Consider the following 17,996-nt stretch of genomic DNA (forward strand, 5'->3'; position numbering starts at 1 on the left):
TCTTGTTTCTTATGTTGTGGGTGGGAGCTTCCATCTAGTTTCTTTAACATTGCATCAGTTCTTTGCTAAAGCTTTTGCATGCGCATGCTGAAAGGAAGCTACAATTTCAGTCTCTGGTGGAATGCGGTTACTGAAGACTGGATTTTCTGAATACAATCAGCCATAATTTTTTTTTAACTTCTTTACTCCATAAAACTGGTTCTCTGAAATACCATTCTTCCTTCACATGCCTGAGATGTGTATGAAGTGAGTAAGCTATAGTCCACAGATTAGCATGTGTATTTTTATAGGTTGGTAAAATAACATTATGAACTTATTTATCCATAGTTACAGAGTGGTGTATCTGACAATACCTCTTTGCCTTTTGTTCCCTGTTAGGGAAAATGAAAATAAAACCACTAAAATATATCCTGGTATCAACAGATTTATAGAATAAAATAACAAATGTCTCCTTTAGCTATCACCTACAGATGATTTGACTTGGTCCCCTAGTTAAAGCCCCTTTTCCTGTAATATCCATCTAGTAACTCTCTTCAGGGAGTAATGTGCTTTCAAACTGTAATTGCAATCCTTCCTTACAAGCAAGCTTGCTAAATAGCTCACTGTACGTGTGCCAGCATTGGTCTTTCAAGTTGGGGGTGTTGGGGGGGAGATAAAGGAGCCTTATACAAGGCTGTAGTTCTCCTTTTCAGTAATGCAAGGAAAACTCCTGCCGTCAGTCCGTTTGCTAGCATAACATTTAAAAAGGCAACAAGACTGTCCCCAACTTCCTGATGCGGTGATAGAAAGAGGAGCGCCAATACTTTCTGTTGCTGTGTGTAAATTGGCGTGAAGGGGTGAATGCTGCAAGCTGCAGTAACAAGTCTTCTATGGTCTCTGACTTGTGTGCCAAGCTTACTTTCTGAGGCTATGACTAAGCTGGAGATGCTATTGTATCCCAGAATAGTAACTCCATGGCTGAATGCCGCACTTGAAATAGCAGTGCTATTTTCAGCACGGTATTCCTGTTCCCATACCCCTTGTTATACGAGGGGTAGTGGAAACTTTGAAATAGCCACTTATTTTAAACTTTGGTGCCATGTGGACGACACCAAATTTGACACGAGTTAACTCAAAATTAATTACGCAATTTGTGTTGTGCAAATTGTGTAAGTTATTTTGAATTATGGCTACCGTGAGGCTATGGCTACAGGCTATAGCCTGAGAGTTTAACAAGAAATGAATGGCTGAAATCTTGAGGTAGCTGTGGTAAAGTGTCAGCTTATCACCCAAAATGAGTAAAGGAAGGCTACATAACACTGGTGTTTCTTTGGCGTGATAGCTGATGAAGTTTTGCTTCTGAACATTGCAGAGGACCTGTTCTCCATGGTGAATGTTTGTGAAACACTGGTACCATGGTGCAAAAATGAATAACAGAAGAGTGAAGGGTAGAGTTAAACCACAGAGGATACTGCAGAATGCAGGGAAGAGCCATCAAATGTTAATCACTTTATGGCCCATACATTGGAAATAGGGCTCTAAAATAGAATCATGCACACTTCCAGGTAAGTAAAGGACCAGACATTTGAGGGTAGCAGTGTGTTTTGTGGTATGGAAACTGGGCAGAATGAAGTCTGGCCAACTGACTGAAGAGTTGGTAGGGACTTCTATGGATGCTGGTATGTTCTCTGCAAGAGGCCCTCTGAAATCAGATCTTAAGCAATGTGCATGTGAATTTTGCTTATATTTTGATTCTTAAAACAGATTAAAGAATTGTAGATTTAAATAAGAGCATGAAACCTGGAGATGCTTTGTTACTAACATTGTGGCTGTTCCTTATTTTGTGTTGGGATTTCTCCGGTATAGCCCAGGCTTCTATGTATGAATTAAGTAGGGGCAGCTTCTTCTGGAGCTCACTTAAGTGTCCTTCATTTTGTTGGTTAGTCTGTTAGTAGATTTGCATCAGACATTCATTTACTTTTCAATAAGAGCTCCTGCTGCTGCATACAATGACATTGCACAAAACTGAAGGCTGGGAAGATACAGCCCTGCAGTAAATTAGTGCTTCCTTTGCTCAGATATCTGTCAGTGCAGTAGATGAGTGGTTCCTAAGTTCTTCAGGGTTGTAATCCCTCTCCAGCCCATCCAGAGCCCTACCTGGGGCCAAGAATATTACCACTGCTGGGTGGCGGGGATGTAAGTGGGCAGGGCTAGGCATGGAAGCTCTAGGTGGTAGGGGTGGACAGGGCTGGGAACAGGACTGGAATGTGCTCCCTCTTTGCCCCCATGGAGGCTGACCCAACTCCTCCACCTTAGGTGGGTGTACCTAAAAGTTTGTGGTCTTCTGCAGATATGGATAGGAACAGCTTAGATGCCCTGTGACATTCTCCTTCATTTTAATAACACAAGGCCACTGTTAGAAATTGTTTCCTGCTAATAAAAGTTCTTGTGCCTGGAGCTTACCCCATGAAAATTAACTCAAGACAGGAAGGACTACAGTGCTCAACAAAGGGAGCAATTTGAATAAGTTAGTTGTCAGCAGTAGTCCAAAATCCCTGTCAAAGTGATTCAGCCAAGTTGGCACTGATGTTAAACTTCCCTTTCATAGTATCATGATTCTTAATCTTCTTAAGAACCCTGTTTTGAAGTAGTAGACAAAGGAGGTTTTCACACTCTCTGGAGTGAGCTATGAGCAGAAGTGCCTACTTCAGGGCAGACACCCCATATGGGGCTCATGGTCTGTAATGCAATTTCACCAGTCCAGTAACAAATGTGCCCGTCTTACGATGGAGTGTCAAACAGCACTATTGGGCACTCATCTTTCTTCCCACCCAGGCAAGATAAACTTAGTGTTTAAATGGTCACACTAAAGATTAGCTCATTATTCTCTGATCAAACACAATGCTGGTACCCAGTCTTATAGTAAACAAAACATTTTAGCTAAAAACATTTTTATTAAAGCAGGCAACATACAAAATTAGTTGATTACCAAAATATGACAAATGTAGTAATCTGAATGTTTTGGGGCCAACCCAGGTTGACCCTGCAGGTGTCTGCTTTTGTTTCTTAGCTCCAGCCTTTGTGTGTGTCTCCAAACAGCAAAGAACTATTTCTTCTTGTGACTTTCCCCCACAGCTCAAAACTGTGAAGAGTGCTTCTGCATGTAGTGTCTTCATGGGTGGTCACAGCAGTCAATGTTTTTGTTCTACAATGACTCATTCAGTTTTAATATCAGAAGGTAGCTGTATTAGTCTATCTGCAAAAATAACAAAGTCCTCTGGCACCTTATAAACAAATGTTTTAGAGCATAAGTTTTTGTGGGCAAAGACCTGCTTCATAAGATGTGGAAGATTCCAGAAGAGGGTCTAATAGGGTTTAAATAGACATACTTGGTGAACCAAAGCTGCCTTCCCCCAGCTCACAAGTTCAGCATATGCACTTTTGCAGTTATAAAGCAACTTATATTTTGTTTTGTAAACAAATTCCTAAGAGATTGAATAAAATGTCTTCTGCGATTATTCCGTCATCCCTTCCTTATTTTACAAGTGGCTGGTAGTTTTGTACAAACTAGCAGGTAGAAAGTATGAGTGGCTATATGCTTGTATAGTATATAAAAGGCAAAGTTCTTTGAGTGTGTATGTCCATTTCATGTAGGTATGCGTGCACAGGTAAGTCAGAAATTTTCCCCTTAGCAGTACCTGTTAAGCCAGCAGGGCGCCCCATGAAGCGGTGTTGGCATATCAGCCCATATATACCTCTTTCGGCTCCTCACCCATCAGTTCCTTCTTGCCACCCATGACAGTTATTGAAACATGCTCTTGCTCTAGATAGCAAGCACCCTTTAGCAGTCTTGTTGCATTCACAGTTCTTAAGTTCCCGTTAAGTTTTATTAGTTCAGCTGCGACTCTAGTGGTCCTTGCACTGTGTGCTTGGTGTGTGCAGGGGGGCATGCCTCACTCCCAGGGCTTCCAACTCTGTAGGAATTGCCAGAGGCTTATGCCCTATAGTGATCCACGCTCAGCTTGTCTCAAGTGTCTGGGTGAGGCTCACTTGTCTGAGGCCTGCAAAATTTGCAGGGCCTTTAAGCCCTGGCCTAAGTGCAAGACAATCACACCTTGAGATTATCCTAATGGAGGTGGCGCCGCACCCCTGCATCAGTAGTGATGAGGATATCCTCACTGCTGAAGAACTTCGGTATTGTGCCCAGTGTGCAGCTGATACTGAGGATTTACCTTTGGGAGACAGGGTTTGCCTAAACTGCAGTTAGCAGAATGAGACAGCAAAATATCCATAGTTAATGTTTAATAAAACTATTTTCTTCCAGTAATTTACTTCTGAAGCTAAAACAAATTTGAAAAACAGAAATTTAGGCAAATAAAAGCAGTCTGAGTCAATTAAATTAGACACTTTTTTCCCCGCACAAGCTCAAAAAGGATAGGTGTGAAGGATGCAAATGCAAAGCACCTGTAACTGTACATTTCCAGCCAGTTTAGTTTTTAAATTGCACCACCCCCTCATCTATTACTGTTCTCCACTGGGCACCATCTTGGGCAAGGTTCTCCCAAGTGTGAACTCTGACCCTGCATTTTCATGTGTTCCTTCAGCATGTTCTTGTATCGCTTCCACTGGCACCCAATGCTCCTTTGTCCTTCCTCCAACTCAGAAAATCTGAACCATGTGACCAGTCCAAAGTAGTTGATGAATGGTAATGGCTTCAATGCTGGTCATATTCATCTCTTCCAGGACACTAGTGTTTGTGCACCTATCCTATTTAGGATTCTCAGGCAGCATGGATGATATAAGAATGGCCATAGTGGGTCAGACCAAAGGTCCATCCATCCCAGCATTCTGTCTGCCAACAGTGGCCAATGCCAGGTGCTCCAGTGGGAGTGAGCCAAACAGATTATGATCAATCCATCTCTCTCCTGCCATCCATCTCCAGCATCTGACAAAGAGAGGCTACGGACACCATCTTGACTAATAGTCATTAATGGACCTAACATACATGAATTGTTCTAGCTCTTTTTTAAACCCTGTTATTGTCCTAGCCTGCACAGCCTCCTCTGGCAAGGAGTTCCTTAGGTTGACTGTGCACTGTTAATAACTTCCTTTTATTTGTTTTAAGCCTGCTGCCCATTAATTTCATTTGGTGTCCCCTCATTCTTATGGAAACAATTTTTCCTTGCTGCTCATGATTTTATACACCTCTATACCATCCCCCTTGTCTCCTCTTTTCTAAGCTGAAAAGTCCTAGTCTCTTTACTCTCTCTTCATATGGCACCTGTTCCAAACCTATAATCATTTTATCAAAACAAAAAAGCAGTCAAGTAGCACTTTAAAGACTAACAAAATAATTTATTAGGTGAGCTTTCATGGGACAGATCCACTTCTTCAGACCATAGCCATACCAGAACAGACTGAATATTTAAGGCACACAGTCTGTTCTGGTATGGCTATGGTCTGAAGAAGTGGGTCTGTCCCACAAAAGCTCACCTAATAAATTATTTTTTCAGTCTTTAAAGTGCTACTTGACTGCTTTTTTGTTTTGATAGCATATAGACCAGCATGGCTCCCTCTCTGTTACAATTCATAATCATTTTAGTTGCTCTTTTCTGAACCTTTTCTAATGGTTTTTTTTTGAGAAGATGGGACCACATCTGTACACGGTATTCAAGATTTGGGCGTGCCATGGTTTTATATAAGGGCAATAAGATATTCTCCACCTTATTCTCTTTTTAATGATTCCTAACACCCTGTTTGCTTTTCCGACTGCTGCTGCATGGATATTTTCAGAGAACTACCCTTGATAATTCTTAAAACCTAATTCCTGATTAGTTGTAGCGAAATTAGCCCCCATCATATTTATGTATGAGGGGGGGTGTTTTCTCCAGTGTCCATTACTTTATATTTATCCACGTTAAATTTCATTTGCCATTTTGTTGCCCAGTCACTCAGTTTTGTGAGATCTTTTTGAAGTTCTTCACAGTGTGCTTTGGTCTTAATGATCTTGAACAGTTTATCGTCTGTCTTCAAATGAGGCTTGTGTGTTGTTGAGTTTTCACAGGCATACAGTAGCACTGGAACAATGATGGCATGGTATGCAAGGAGTTTTGTCTTGGGATAGATGTCCCTTTGTCTCAAGCAGGAGAAAGCAGAACTTGTACGCTCAGACAATGCTGGATTTCCCCATCAATGTTGACTTTAGCAGAATGATGGCTTCCAAGGTATGGGAAGTGTTCCACATTTTCCAGCAGTTCTCTGTTTTGTTTCACTAGAAGGTACATGAGATTGTCTTGTCAGCAAAGGTTGGTGGAGCACCTTCGTCTTTTTGATGTTCAGTGTGAGGTACTTGTGTGCTTCAGCAAAAGCACTTCAGCTGGTGTGAAGGGCTATGGGAGAAAAAGCAGCAAACATGTCATCCGTGCACTGCATGGAGCTCCATGATATCAAGACTGTGGAGTCGCAGTGTTGAATAGACAATGATGTTTGTTTCTTCCTTGCAATTTGAAACTGAGACCGCTGATAGTTTCAAAAATGTCCACAACTTACACCTGCAAAAGCTGAAACATTGTCTGCAAAAGTACCATACAATTCTTCTTTTTTCTGACCTTGGAGGAAAAATTTCCACTTCTTGCTTGAGTTTGAGTTGGCTCATATTTCCTTTCAAGAGACAGCAGACTTGTGTGTGACACAAGAACTTTATGATCAACTCCCAAATCTGCACAAAGCGCTCCTCTTTACAAAACTGACAACTTTGCCAAATTCAGCAAATTACACAGGTCATCTGGAAGGGTCTTAGCACCCAAGGGTTGTCTGTGCATGACACAGTGAATCTAACTTATGGCTAGATTCTTTTCTTTGACCAATGTCACAAATCTTGAATGAGAGCCAAGCATCCTTGGGGCAGTGTCACTGCAAGTGCTGCCTAGCTTTTCCTATGGGATGGCTGGGGCAGGTGTCCCAGGCTCCCAAGAGCACGAGACTTGGGGTGGCTACTCCACCTCAGTCTGGGGATGGCACATGTCTGGGTAGCTGACTGGTTTAAAAAAAAAAAAAAACACACACACACTTGACTTTATCTTTTCCTGCCCTAGCTGGGCTGTGGAGGCTGCTGTTGCAAACCTGCAGTTACTGCTCCCTGGAGTTATTTGGAGTCTATTTAGAAAACAAATCTCTTCTCCACAAAACTCATTTCATGTTTTTAATCACAAAAATGACTGCCTAATTGCACTGGATTTCAGAACTGCTTAACTGGTACATAGGTTGGTTCATGAATGTTACCTTCAACTGTCTAAAGTGTTTGGATTTATTTTTGCCTGTGTAGTAGAGCTTTAAAGTTCCACTTCACTCCTATATTTTTCTAACCTCCCACATGCCAGGCTTAGCCATGGGGTTGCAGTCGTTAGGAGACATGCCTCTATGTGGAAGTCACTTAGATTCCAGACATGAGATTTCCAGTAAGTTCCCAAATTTGTTTAGGTAGAGGAACTGGAAAGCATTAAGTTGTGACTCTTCACAATACTCTTATTGATGCTGAGTGTTTTTCCCCCATGAAATCTCACTAATACAGAGGTGAATGAACTTTTTAGGTCAGGCCCCACTTTGTCGCTGTAAACTGATGACAATTTTGGTTGTGTTCATATAAACCCTTGAACTAGACCTATGGTGCAGACCTGGAAGGGACCTTTGGAGTTATCTGGTCAACTGGCCTGCATTCACAGCAGGACATACCACCATCTGCCATTTTTTTTTTTAATGTATTTGCTAGAGCCTTAAGTTATGCCCTCAAGGCTTGAACTCAACTGGGTTTAGTAGGCCAATGCTCAAACGCCTGAGCTATTCCTTTGCCGCTTCTGGTATATCTAAGAAAATAAGGATGTAGGCTGTAAAAATTTTATCATACAAATGTGACTATGGATGTAAAAACAGTAACAGATGTCAATATTTTTAGATAAGCCTCAGGCCCAGCAGCCTATTCTGCTGTGCCCTCAGGAAACTTAATGCCCCCCACTTTGCACACTCTGACCTAGTAAATAACGGCTTTTAAGGGGCTACAGGGCTGCTGGCTTGTTGAGATAACAAGCAATTTGTTTCAAAGACAGCTGAGATTCTCCCACAATCACCTACCTCCAGCTGGTCACACACCCTGCACCTGCCTGCGGGTGGGGAGAGAAAAGACTAGCTCTCAGGCTCCTGCCCAGGGCAGGTGCAGGCTCCGGCTGTATGCTTGAGTCGGTCCGACTGCGAGCTGCTGCGGACGCGCCACCTGCGAGGGGGCCGGGACACGACCCGGGCCGGGGACTACTCAGAGCCCTCCCCTCCCCGCCACCTCAGCTTCCTGTTCCCCTCCAGCTCCTGGCGTAGCCGGGGCAGGGGAAGAGGCGCTCGGAGCGTACAGCCACGAGCCGGGGGGGGGACGGTTGCGCGGCAGCGCGCGGCACCGCGCGGCTGCCTAACGGTCTCACCTCGGAGATACCAACGCGGCAAGCGGAGCGCGGCTGAAGCCTGGCCACGCGCCCCCAGCCCCGCCGCCCGCTTTGGAGCGCGCGTGCTCCGGACCGCCACGGAAGGCGGCTGCGCGGGACTCGCCGGGAGGGGTTCGAGCCCAGCGGCGGTGCGCATGCGCTGGGCTGCGGGGCTCGGGTTCTCCGTCGGCGATGGCGGCGGCCGGCGCCGCGTTGGGCGGGGCGGGCGGGAGCTCGAAGGTGGCGCCCAGCGTGGATTTCGATCATAGCTGCTCGGACAGCGTGGAGTACCTGACCCTCAACTTCGGGCCTTTCGAGACCGTGCACCGCTGGCGCCGCCTGCCCCCCTGCGACGAGTTCGTGGGGGCCAGGTGAGGCGCCGGGCGGGGGGGCAGGGTGGCTGAGACGGGGCCGAGGAGCCCGATCCTGGGACGGGCTCTGGCGGAGGGGGCACGGTGCGTTCCGTGGGCGCTGAGGCGTGAGTGAATGGGCCCCACCACTAACACAAACAGCCCCGCCGTGGGCGCTCTCCTGCGCAGCCGCCCTAGTGCGCGGCGTACTGGGAACACTGGTGGGAGGAGGCTGCGGCTGGGTCAAGGCTATAGGCAGGACCAGGACGGCACATGCCCGTGTCTGACAAACTTTCTCTCTCGCAGGCGCAGCAAACACACGGTGGTGGCCTACCGGGATGCTATCTACGTGTTTGGCGGTGATAATGGGTAAGTGGCTGCTTGGGCTGGCCCACCAGTGGTGGTGCCAGGCAGCTTCCCAGCTGTTTTTGTATCTGTCATGCCTGTTAATATTAGAGGTAGGCTGTGCATCCAACCAACTCTAGATTTATTATGCTATAGTGTAGACAGGGGGTTTGTGTTGACAACCCATTGCTCTGTTGATTACCAGGTCTTGGGACTTTTGAGGTTGTTCTATGTCTGTGGTAGCTGTTTGACACTTACAGCAGCATCCTTGTCAATTCTTTACTGTCATCATCCGGCTAGGGAGCCCTTTCAGTTAGTTAAGGCACTCTTAGCCAGTCCCTTGTCACCTAGATTAGATGTCAAAGGTGCTGCACTTTGTCAGTCAGATCTTGATGCTTGTGCAGTCTGCAGCAGTGTGCTTACAGAACAGGTCACTTCTCTTCATCTGTTGGTCTCTAGGTGGAGCTCAAGAGTTAATTATGATTTATATCAGAGGGGTCACCTCGTTAGTCTGTATCTTTGAGAACAACAAGAAGTCTTGTGGCACCTTATAGACTAACAGATATTTTGGAGCAGACAACGAAGTGGGTCTTTGCCCATGAAAGCTTAGGCTCCAAAATATCTGTTAGCCTATATGGTGTCACAGGACTTCTTGTTGTAATCATGATTTATATAGCTTACCTGAGAGAGTGATTCTCTCCGTGGCTCAGACTGCCGTAGCTGGGGTCAGCAGGTCACCAGAGCTGAAGCCCTCTTATAAAAGCAATGGCAGAAGCTAGCAGCGAATTCTCAGTGAAGAGTCTGAAACTCTTGTTTTCCTACCTTTGGTCTGAAATAGAATAAATGTAATGATCTTTTTTGGGCATGCTGCAAAATGTCTGCTCTGTTGGGTTTTTGGAGAGTGCTGAAGAGTGTTTTCCCCACACCTAGGAAAAGGCAGGAAAGAGTTTCTGTAAATAGTTTGTTGAGTTCTTGTTGAATTTGTCATTTAAATACTTGAGGTTAATTTGCATTATTGTGTGCTTGGGTTTCTTGAGCCTTGGCTAGCTATATTTTAACAATTTAAAGAGGAATAAAACAAAACACCAGAAATGTAGCACTTTAAAGACTAACAAAATGATTTATTTGGTGATGAGCTTTCATGGGACCAACCCATTTCATCAGATCAGTCTCATTCCAGTCATTTCTGATTAAGTGGGTCTGTCCCACAAAAGCTCATCACCAGTAAATCATTTTGTTAGTCTTTAAAATGCTACATTTCTGACGTTTTGTTATGTTAGAGTACAGACTAACACAGCTACCGCTCTGTTACTAAATAGGAACAATTTCATTATATCAGGTGTTAAGAGAAAGCAAGGTAGGGAACATTTGAGTCTTAGTCTTACATGATATAAGTTGAACCTCTCTAATCTGGAACTCTCTTGTCTGGCAACATCCATAATCCATCATGATTTTAGTTAGCCAGATGACTACTTATCATGGGCATGGCCAAGTTTCCTGTGGACCCATAAAGTTTGTTTCCAGCCACCAGTCCTGGCTCTTGGTGTTCTGTGCTGTTGTTTAGCTATAATTTACCCCTGAATGTCCTCGAAGAGCCTAGTGAGGAATTAAAGTGTTGGTAATACTACTAGACAATGCTGACCTTCTGTGGCCTGGCAAATTCTTCTTTGTGTAGTGTCCCCGTAGGTGCTCCATGCTGGGTGTTGGTGTGTCCTCCAGCAGTTGCTAGGAGATTCTTCTACAAACGTGGTTGCATGTGCAGTAGCACCTCCCCATGCTCTCTGGCGCACATGTGGCATAGGTTCCTCAGTCCCTTCTCTACTGTCCTCAGCTGTAGACAGAGCTTCATCCTCTCTGCGAAAACAAGAATTAAATTGAGTTAATGTGTTTTTTTCCGATAGGATCTCTTTCCCCAAGTTACTTTTCCCAGTTTGCTTGACTTGTTTTGTTTTGTTAAATCTTTTATAGAGTTAGGTAGTTTATTAAGGTTTTGTTGCTGTGTCACTGCCATGCTGGGCTTCCCGGGCTGCCAGTGGTGTGAGACTGACAGGAAAGCTATGCTGATCTCCAATGTCCATGCTTCCTCCATTAAGTGCCTGGGCAAGGGTCATTAGAGTCAATCCTATGTCCACTGCTCCAGCTTGAGTGCTAGGGCTTGAAAAGATGGAGCAAATAGACTCTAAACTTACTTATATGAGACATCTCTCCAGCTGGCAGCCTCTGAGCAAACACCCGCTAAGGATTTGGTGCCAAAACCTAAATGTAGGGACTGTAACCATTCCTCTGATTCGGTTAGCACCTCTCTTGTGCCAGATCTATCCCCAGCACGCTCCTGGCCTCCTGCGCTGTCGTCCCAGGCTGTGCCAGCAGAGAAATTGACATCAGCTTCACTGGCACTGCCTAAGAGCACTTTTGCAGCCAAGCCGCAAGCATTCGGCACCTGTGACGCTATCAGTTCCTCTGACCCTGACTGCACTGTTAGCAGGACATGAATGGTTTTTGGTCACCAGGACCCCACCTTCAGCGCCAGGCTCGGAATGCTCCAGTCAGATCAGCTGCAGACCTCAGCACCATGGAAGAGCTCGCAGACAGTGGCTTGTGGCATGGTTTCTCCCAGCTGAGAGAAACTGCGCCACAAGCAGCTGTGTGCCCACTGGGCTCTCTGAGCTGGGGGATAGAGAGGGGATGGTGTTTTGGGTTGCACTTAACTCGTGTTAATGTGAGTTAAGCGCACATTGAAATTGCACTTCTCAAGGTTTTATTGTGTGGTGATTTGTATAGAGTGGCCGGTCTCACTGTTCAGATTGTCACCTTGTCATGAGTGGTCTCGTATGTTCCAATGAACCAGAGAACGACGCCGTAGGGAGTCTCATACTCCCAACAGGGTCACCCCAGTGGCAAGGTCAAGGGGTCAAGCCCAGTTCATTCAGCCTTCCCTCATAGCTCATGTGCTCCAGAGCTTTAATCATTCTTGTTGCTCTTCTCTGGACCGTCTCCAGTTTCTCCACATCTTTATTAAAATGTGGCCCCCAGAACTGGGCGCAATACTCCAATTAAGGCCTCATTAGTACAGAGTAGAGTGGAAGAATGATTTCTCATGTCTTGCTCACAACACACAACGTTCGCCCAGACCTTAGAAGTGTTTTTGTCTGATTGCTCTTCTCTTCATACAGAGGACTTATACTGGCGCTATAGCTCTTTGCCTTAGTAGCTCTGCCTCTGAGAGAGTCAGCCACTTGGTGCTCAGATTTGCAGAGTCCATGCCCCTCGTTTCAAAAACAAGATCAGAAATAGTGGAGAGTTAGTATTGGGTGTCAGCAATGAATAGAGGCAAGCAGAAAGACTGCTGCATGAGAAGAAGTTAAAAAGACTGGGGCTATTTAAGGAGATAAAGAAGAAAAAGAATGTGATTGAGTTATATAAATAAATTGCTCAGAGATGGCAAATTAGGTGAAGTAAGAGAGGCATCATAACATAGATAAGACAAAACTTCCAAAAAGGGACACTTTTCCTTGTGGGACATAACTTGCTGTGGAAATTCCTGCCACAGTGCATCCCAGATGCTAAGCACTTGGGATACTAAAATTAATTTTCCATTTATGTGGGTAACAAGAAAATTCACAGAGGTTCTGGATAGAAGAAATAATGTTTTTTCAAGGCTATAAACTCTCCTGACAGGGATAAGAGAACTTTCTTATCGGCAGGGTATTCAGCCAACAGTGATGTTCCTTACACCTTCCTCTAGACGTTTTGGTACTGGCTATGGTGAGAGACATCATATGGAATGAGCTGTGATCTGCTCTTGCAATCATCTTACAAAATTGAAGTGCTATTGTACTTTTTTTTTCTACACATGTAGCAAAACAATGATTACTACTTTTCTATCCCTTTCCATTACAGAAAAACAATGTTGAATGACCTATTGAGATTTGATGTAAAGGATTGCTCTTGGTGCAGGTATGAAAATATTTCTCTTGTTTGTTACTGATTTAATTCCTGCAATAGAAATATACTGGAAATGACAGCTGTCCAAAATGGGTTAACTTAAATAAAAACTTCTTTTGAGAGTTAGATTTTTTTTTTCTTGAGTTGGTGTTGTTTTAATTTCCACCTCACTCGTGTATTTGTTGACTGGGTGAAATCCTCATGCCTGCTTCAGTCCTTTGACCCAAGATAAACAGATGGTAGTTATGTGATGACTTCAAGAGCCACCGTTTCAGCTGGTGAGGATTTCCCCCCGTGCAAGAACTGTCGTAGACAGTTGTATGGCTGACTTCCAAGAACACCTTCACAGTTCCTGGTGTAGGGAGCATGCCAGGATCTGTCAGTGCTGCTGAGTTTCAGGGCTGCACTTCTACCCATAGACTAGCTCAGGCAGGCTGCTGTACCTCAGGCAGCCTCTGAAGACTGTCTTCACAACAGAGGGAAATCATTCAACTCCCAGATCAGGAGAGGATTGGGAAAGCATTAAAACCACCTAAGCCCCACTCCTCCAGCCAGTGTCGTAAGTTGTGCACTGTCTTACCACATTACTGTATAGTAACCAGTGTTGCAGAATTTGTTTCAACATTTGTTAATCAACTTTGCGTGATATAAAACTTAGCTCACCAGAAAATTGTGGTCCCCATTGGTTAGAAAATATAGAACAAATGAAAATGCTTGTTTGAAAATGAAAAAACTACTTCAGTTAATTGACTTCCCAAAACAAATATCTTCATACCCAACTTAAGTTGTGTATTTGTACATTTGAAACACACAAAGGAAGCAGCAGTCAACCATAACTTTGAATTTTTCCCCTAGGGCTTTTACCACAGGTACCCCTCCAGCACCCCGATATCACCATTCAGCTGTAGTCTACGGGAGCAGCATGTTTGTGTTTGGTAAGCCACTGACTTGTGTACTATGAATGTTGACTGTTGTGAGAACTTATTGGGCAATATTTTAAAAATAAAGTATTAACTTCAGAAGATATGTAGTAATGAATCAAAGATCTCCAATTCAGTAAATGATATAGCCTCTGACTCTTTCTCTCTCTCAGCCAGGATGTCAGGTTGGTTTCCTTTCTTTTGCCCCCAGAAAAGACTGCGTGCCATCAGAGGTCATAAAATGCAGAAGACTTATCCTACTGCAACACTTCAGGAGATGCTCTGTATGTGATGGAAAGAAGGCACAGTATCACAAGAAATGAGACACCAACATCATGACTTATTTAAAAAAAGGGAGTGACAGGAATGACTGTAAACTATTATGGCACTTCCCTTCTTACTGTCATAACAAAAGCCTTTGCCTGAGTTGTTCTGACCATATATCTGACTGTTGCATACAGGTTCTATTCTGCATCAGATTGTGGATTCAGAGCTGAAAGGTCTGTTGATGTGATCTTGGCCCTCAGACAACTACAAGGGAAATGCAGAAAACAAAACAAAAAAAATCTCCTTTACATGGTCTCAGCAATCTCGGCAAAGGGTTTTGGTGTTGTAAGTAGAAGTGAACTATTTGTGCTTCTAGAAGAGACTGAATGTGTCCCCCCTCCCCAACCTCTTAAACATGATTAGGTCATTTCATGAGAACATATATGGCACAGCCTAAAAGGCTAGCTCAGTCACTAAAGCTTCGCCATTTTTATAGCGGGGTCAAGCAAGGCTATGTATGTGCCTTAGCTCTTTTTGGGATCTTTTCTTCCTTGCTACCGAAACAGACTTTTGATTGCTAAACCGAAGGAATATACTTGCACACAAGATCTGATGGAAAGCTGTTCAAAATCTTGCAAAACTCAAATGTAAATCCAAGACTTGAAAGGCCCTCATTTAATGCCTCTTCATGAGCTATGCAGTTGTGAGAAGCCCCAGAGAAGTCCATCTCCAAAATCTCATGGACAAGTCTTCCAAAGACTACCAAAACTTTGGGCTTACCATAAGCCCAAAAAAAAAGAACATAATAGCCAAGGAGTTGAAGTAATACCCTCCATCAAGATCAACATATGTGAACTTGAAGTAGTGCTTGAGTACAAATACCTGATGTCTGTGATCACAGTCAGCTTTTCACTTGAAACAGAGCACATCTGCATTGGAAAAGCATCCACAACAATGTCTAGATTTAGCAAGAGGGTATGGCAAAACAACAAACCGACACAGCACTCAAAGACCTGTGTTTCTTGTGCAATTATTTATTAGCATACTCTTTTATGTGGGAGCGAGACATAGAACTTATACTCTGACCAGGAAAAGAAGTTCAATAGTTTCTTTGTACAATGTCTTTGTCAAGTCTTTGGCGTCACCTAGTGGAAAAGCGTCACTAATAAAGAGGTGCAACAAAAGGCCAGTATAATCAGCATGCAGATACTCCTCAGACACACCTCCGCTGTCTTGAACACGTGCCTGAATGAATCATGAATGCATCCCATAGGATATCCTCTATGGTGACCTGGCATCTGGAAAAAGACCCTAAGGGTGCCCAAAATTGCATTTCAATGATGTATTCAAGTGAGATGTCAAAGAAATGTACATGGATGTGGGTAATAGTGAAGATCACAATCAGGACTGCAGCCTTTGTCAAAAGTCCTCAAAATTACGAGGCCAAGCAGTTCAGCTTAGCAGAGGAGAAGACAGCTCATGGAAGGAAGACCCCAAATGGTCAAAACACATCTTTAAATGTGTCAAAGATTCTCTCTCAAGTGTGTGTCTTCAGTTACAACTGTGGCTGCCATAAAACTAGTTGAAAAAAATTCTTTACCTTTCAGCAAATCTGTGGATGATACTAAGCTAGGGGGAGACGTAGATACATTGGAGGGTAGGGGTAGGGATAGGGTCCAGAGTGACCTAGATAAATTAGATGATTGGGCCAAAAGAAATCTGATGAGGTTCAGCATGGAGGAGTATAGAGTCCTGCATTGGGGATGGAATCCCAAGCATTGTTTACAGGCTGGGGGCTGACTGGCAAAGTAGCAGTGCAGCAGAAAAGGACCTGGGGAATGTGGTGGATGAGAGGCTGGACACGAGTCAACAGTGTGCCCTTGTAACCAAGAAGACTAATGGTATATTGAGGTGCATTAGGAGGAGCATTTCCAGCAGATCTAGAGAAGTTGTTATTCCCCTTTATTAAACACTAGTGAGGCCACATCTGGAGTATTGCGTCCAGGTCTGGCCCCTCTGCCATCAGTATAGAAAGGGTGTGTCTGCATTGGAATGGGTCCAGTGAAGGGAAATGAAAATGATTAAGGGGGTGGAGCACATGACCTATGAGAAGAAGCTGAGGGATTTCAGTTTATGTAGTTTGCAGAAGAGAAGAGTGAGGGGTGATTTGATAGCAGCCTTCAACTTCCTGATTGGGGGCTCTAAAGAGGATGGAGTGAGGCTGTTCTTAGTAGTGACACATGGCACAACAAAGAGCAATGGTCTAAAGTTACCAAGCAGGAGGTATAGATTGGATATTAAGGAAAAACTATTTCACCAGGAGAGTGTGGAAGCACTGGAATGTGTTGCCTAGAGTGGTGGTGGATTCTCCATCCCTAGAGGTTTTTAAGCCTTGGCTTGCAAAGTCCTGGCTGGGATGATTTAATTAGGGTTGATCCTGCTTCAGGCAGGGGTTTGGACTCAATGACCTCCAGAAGTCCCTTCCAGACCTATGATTCTATAAGAGTATAAATATGTTGGTCAATCATGCAAGGAAGTAGTCATGAAGACCAAAGCACAATTGGGGTTGCAGCTAGTAAGGGATGGGAAAGGGAACAAGAAAGATTTCTACCAGCATTTTACCCATATAAAGCGGGCCAGGGAAGATGTGGGACCCTTAATGGATGAAATGCTTCCAAGAGTAATGAGGGAGCTGCCTGATGCTATAGCTCCTGTTGCCCTAACTATCCACCAAACATCACAAGCTCTGTTTTAGCATGATTTTTAGCTGTGGTTAGCAGGTCGGTTATTGGCCTCCTTCCAGTGCTAATGCTCTTAGGAGAAGAAACACTAGGTCTTTTGTCTGACAAACAGTCGAAGCATTGTGACCTTACCTCAAACATTTGGATTCTCCTGGGACAAAGGGTATGCTAATGATTCAGTAGGTGAAATTTTCCCCTCTGACCCATAAGTACCGTGCCCAGGGAACTGTAGTGTTGGAGGTACAGGCTTTCTAGACAGAGAAACTTGTGGCTGTGTCCTTTCATCATTGAAAAGTGGTGTTCTGCACACACAGAAACTTGCCTAATGGCAATTCTTTGTGGGCTCTCTGTTGGTTTGTTATTCTGATTCCTCATGGGGGATAAGTGTTAATTGATCAATGTTAATTCAGTGAACAGGTTGCCAGTATAGATGTACCTGACCACTTTGGTACTGCAGTTGGTGCAGATAGACTTCCAATTGCTGTCTTGCAGCATACAAGTCACTATATATGTGACTTTTGTGAGCTCCCCTCTGCAGTCCACTGCCCTCTAGCACTTTTGAGTAGCTTTGTGGAACTAACCTGCCAGCCCTTTTCAGAGAGAAGAATATTTTTGTTTAGTGATATTGCATGTGTTGCCACTGGAAGCACTGCCAGTATTTCTACCTTTGTATTTTTGTGAGGTGAGCACTATATGCAAAGCTGTCTAGGAACATCAGCTGCAACACTAAGTATCAAGTACAAGAACCTGTACTAGCAGAACGCAAAACACCTGAGAGGATGCCTAAAAATAAAGGACCATGATAAAAGGGCTTGAATTATCAAAAGACCTGTCTATCCCATAAGGAGTTGGGCTGCAGGAGCTTGCTATTCATCATGATATGGTAGCTCACAATGCTGCTCTGCTGACGAGAGTCTATAAGATGAAGAGGGTAGACAGCATGTTCAGTATGGCCTTTTCTGTACAGTAGGTCAGACTAGATGA

The 17,996-nt window shown here is 44.1% G+C and overlaps 1 protein-coding gene across 3 annotated transcripts in view; it reads left to right on the forward strand.

Annotated features, from left to right (window-relative positions):
- Positions 1-8,628: 8,628 nt before the first annotated feature.
- The window catches only part of LZTR1 (leucine zipper like post translational regulator 1), a 63,765-nt gene continuing 54,397 nt past the window's right edge, over positions 8,629-17,996 (forward strand). For all 3 annotated transcript variants that reach the window (XM_074977510.1, XM_074977511.1, XM_074977512.1), the window contains exons 1-4: positions 8,629-8,815; positions 9,101-9,163; positions 13,040-13,096; positions 13,940-14,019. In XM_074977510.1, coding sequence (XP_074833611.1) covers positions 8,637-8,815; positions 9,101-9,163; positions 13,040-13,096; positions 13,940-14,019 — 379 coding nt within the window. In that variant the 5' untranslated portion in view covers positions 8,629-8,636. The remainder of the gene's footprint in view (positions 8,816-9,100; positions 9,164-13,039; positions 13,097-13,939; positions 14,020-17,996) is intronic.

The sequence above is a fragment of the Carettochelys insculpta genome, chromosome 26 (assembly GCF_033958435.1).
Source record: "Carettochelys insculpta isolate YL-2023 chromosome 26, ASM3395843v1, whole genome shotgun sequence".
Lineage (NCBI taxonomy): Eukaryota > Metazoa > Chordata > Testudines > Carettochelyidae > Carettochelys > Carettochelys insculpta.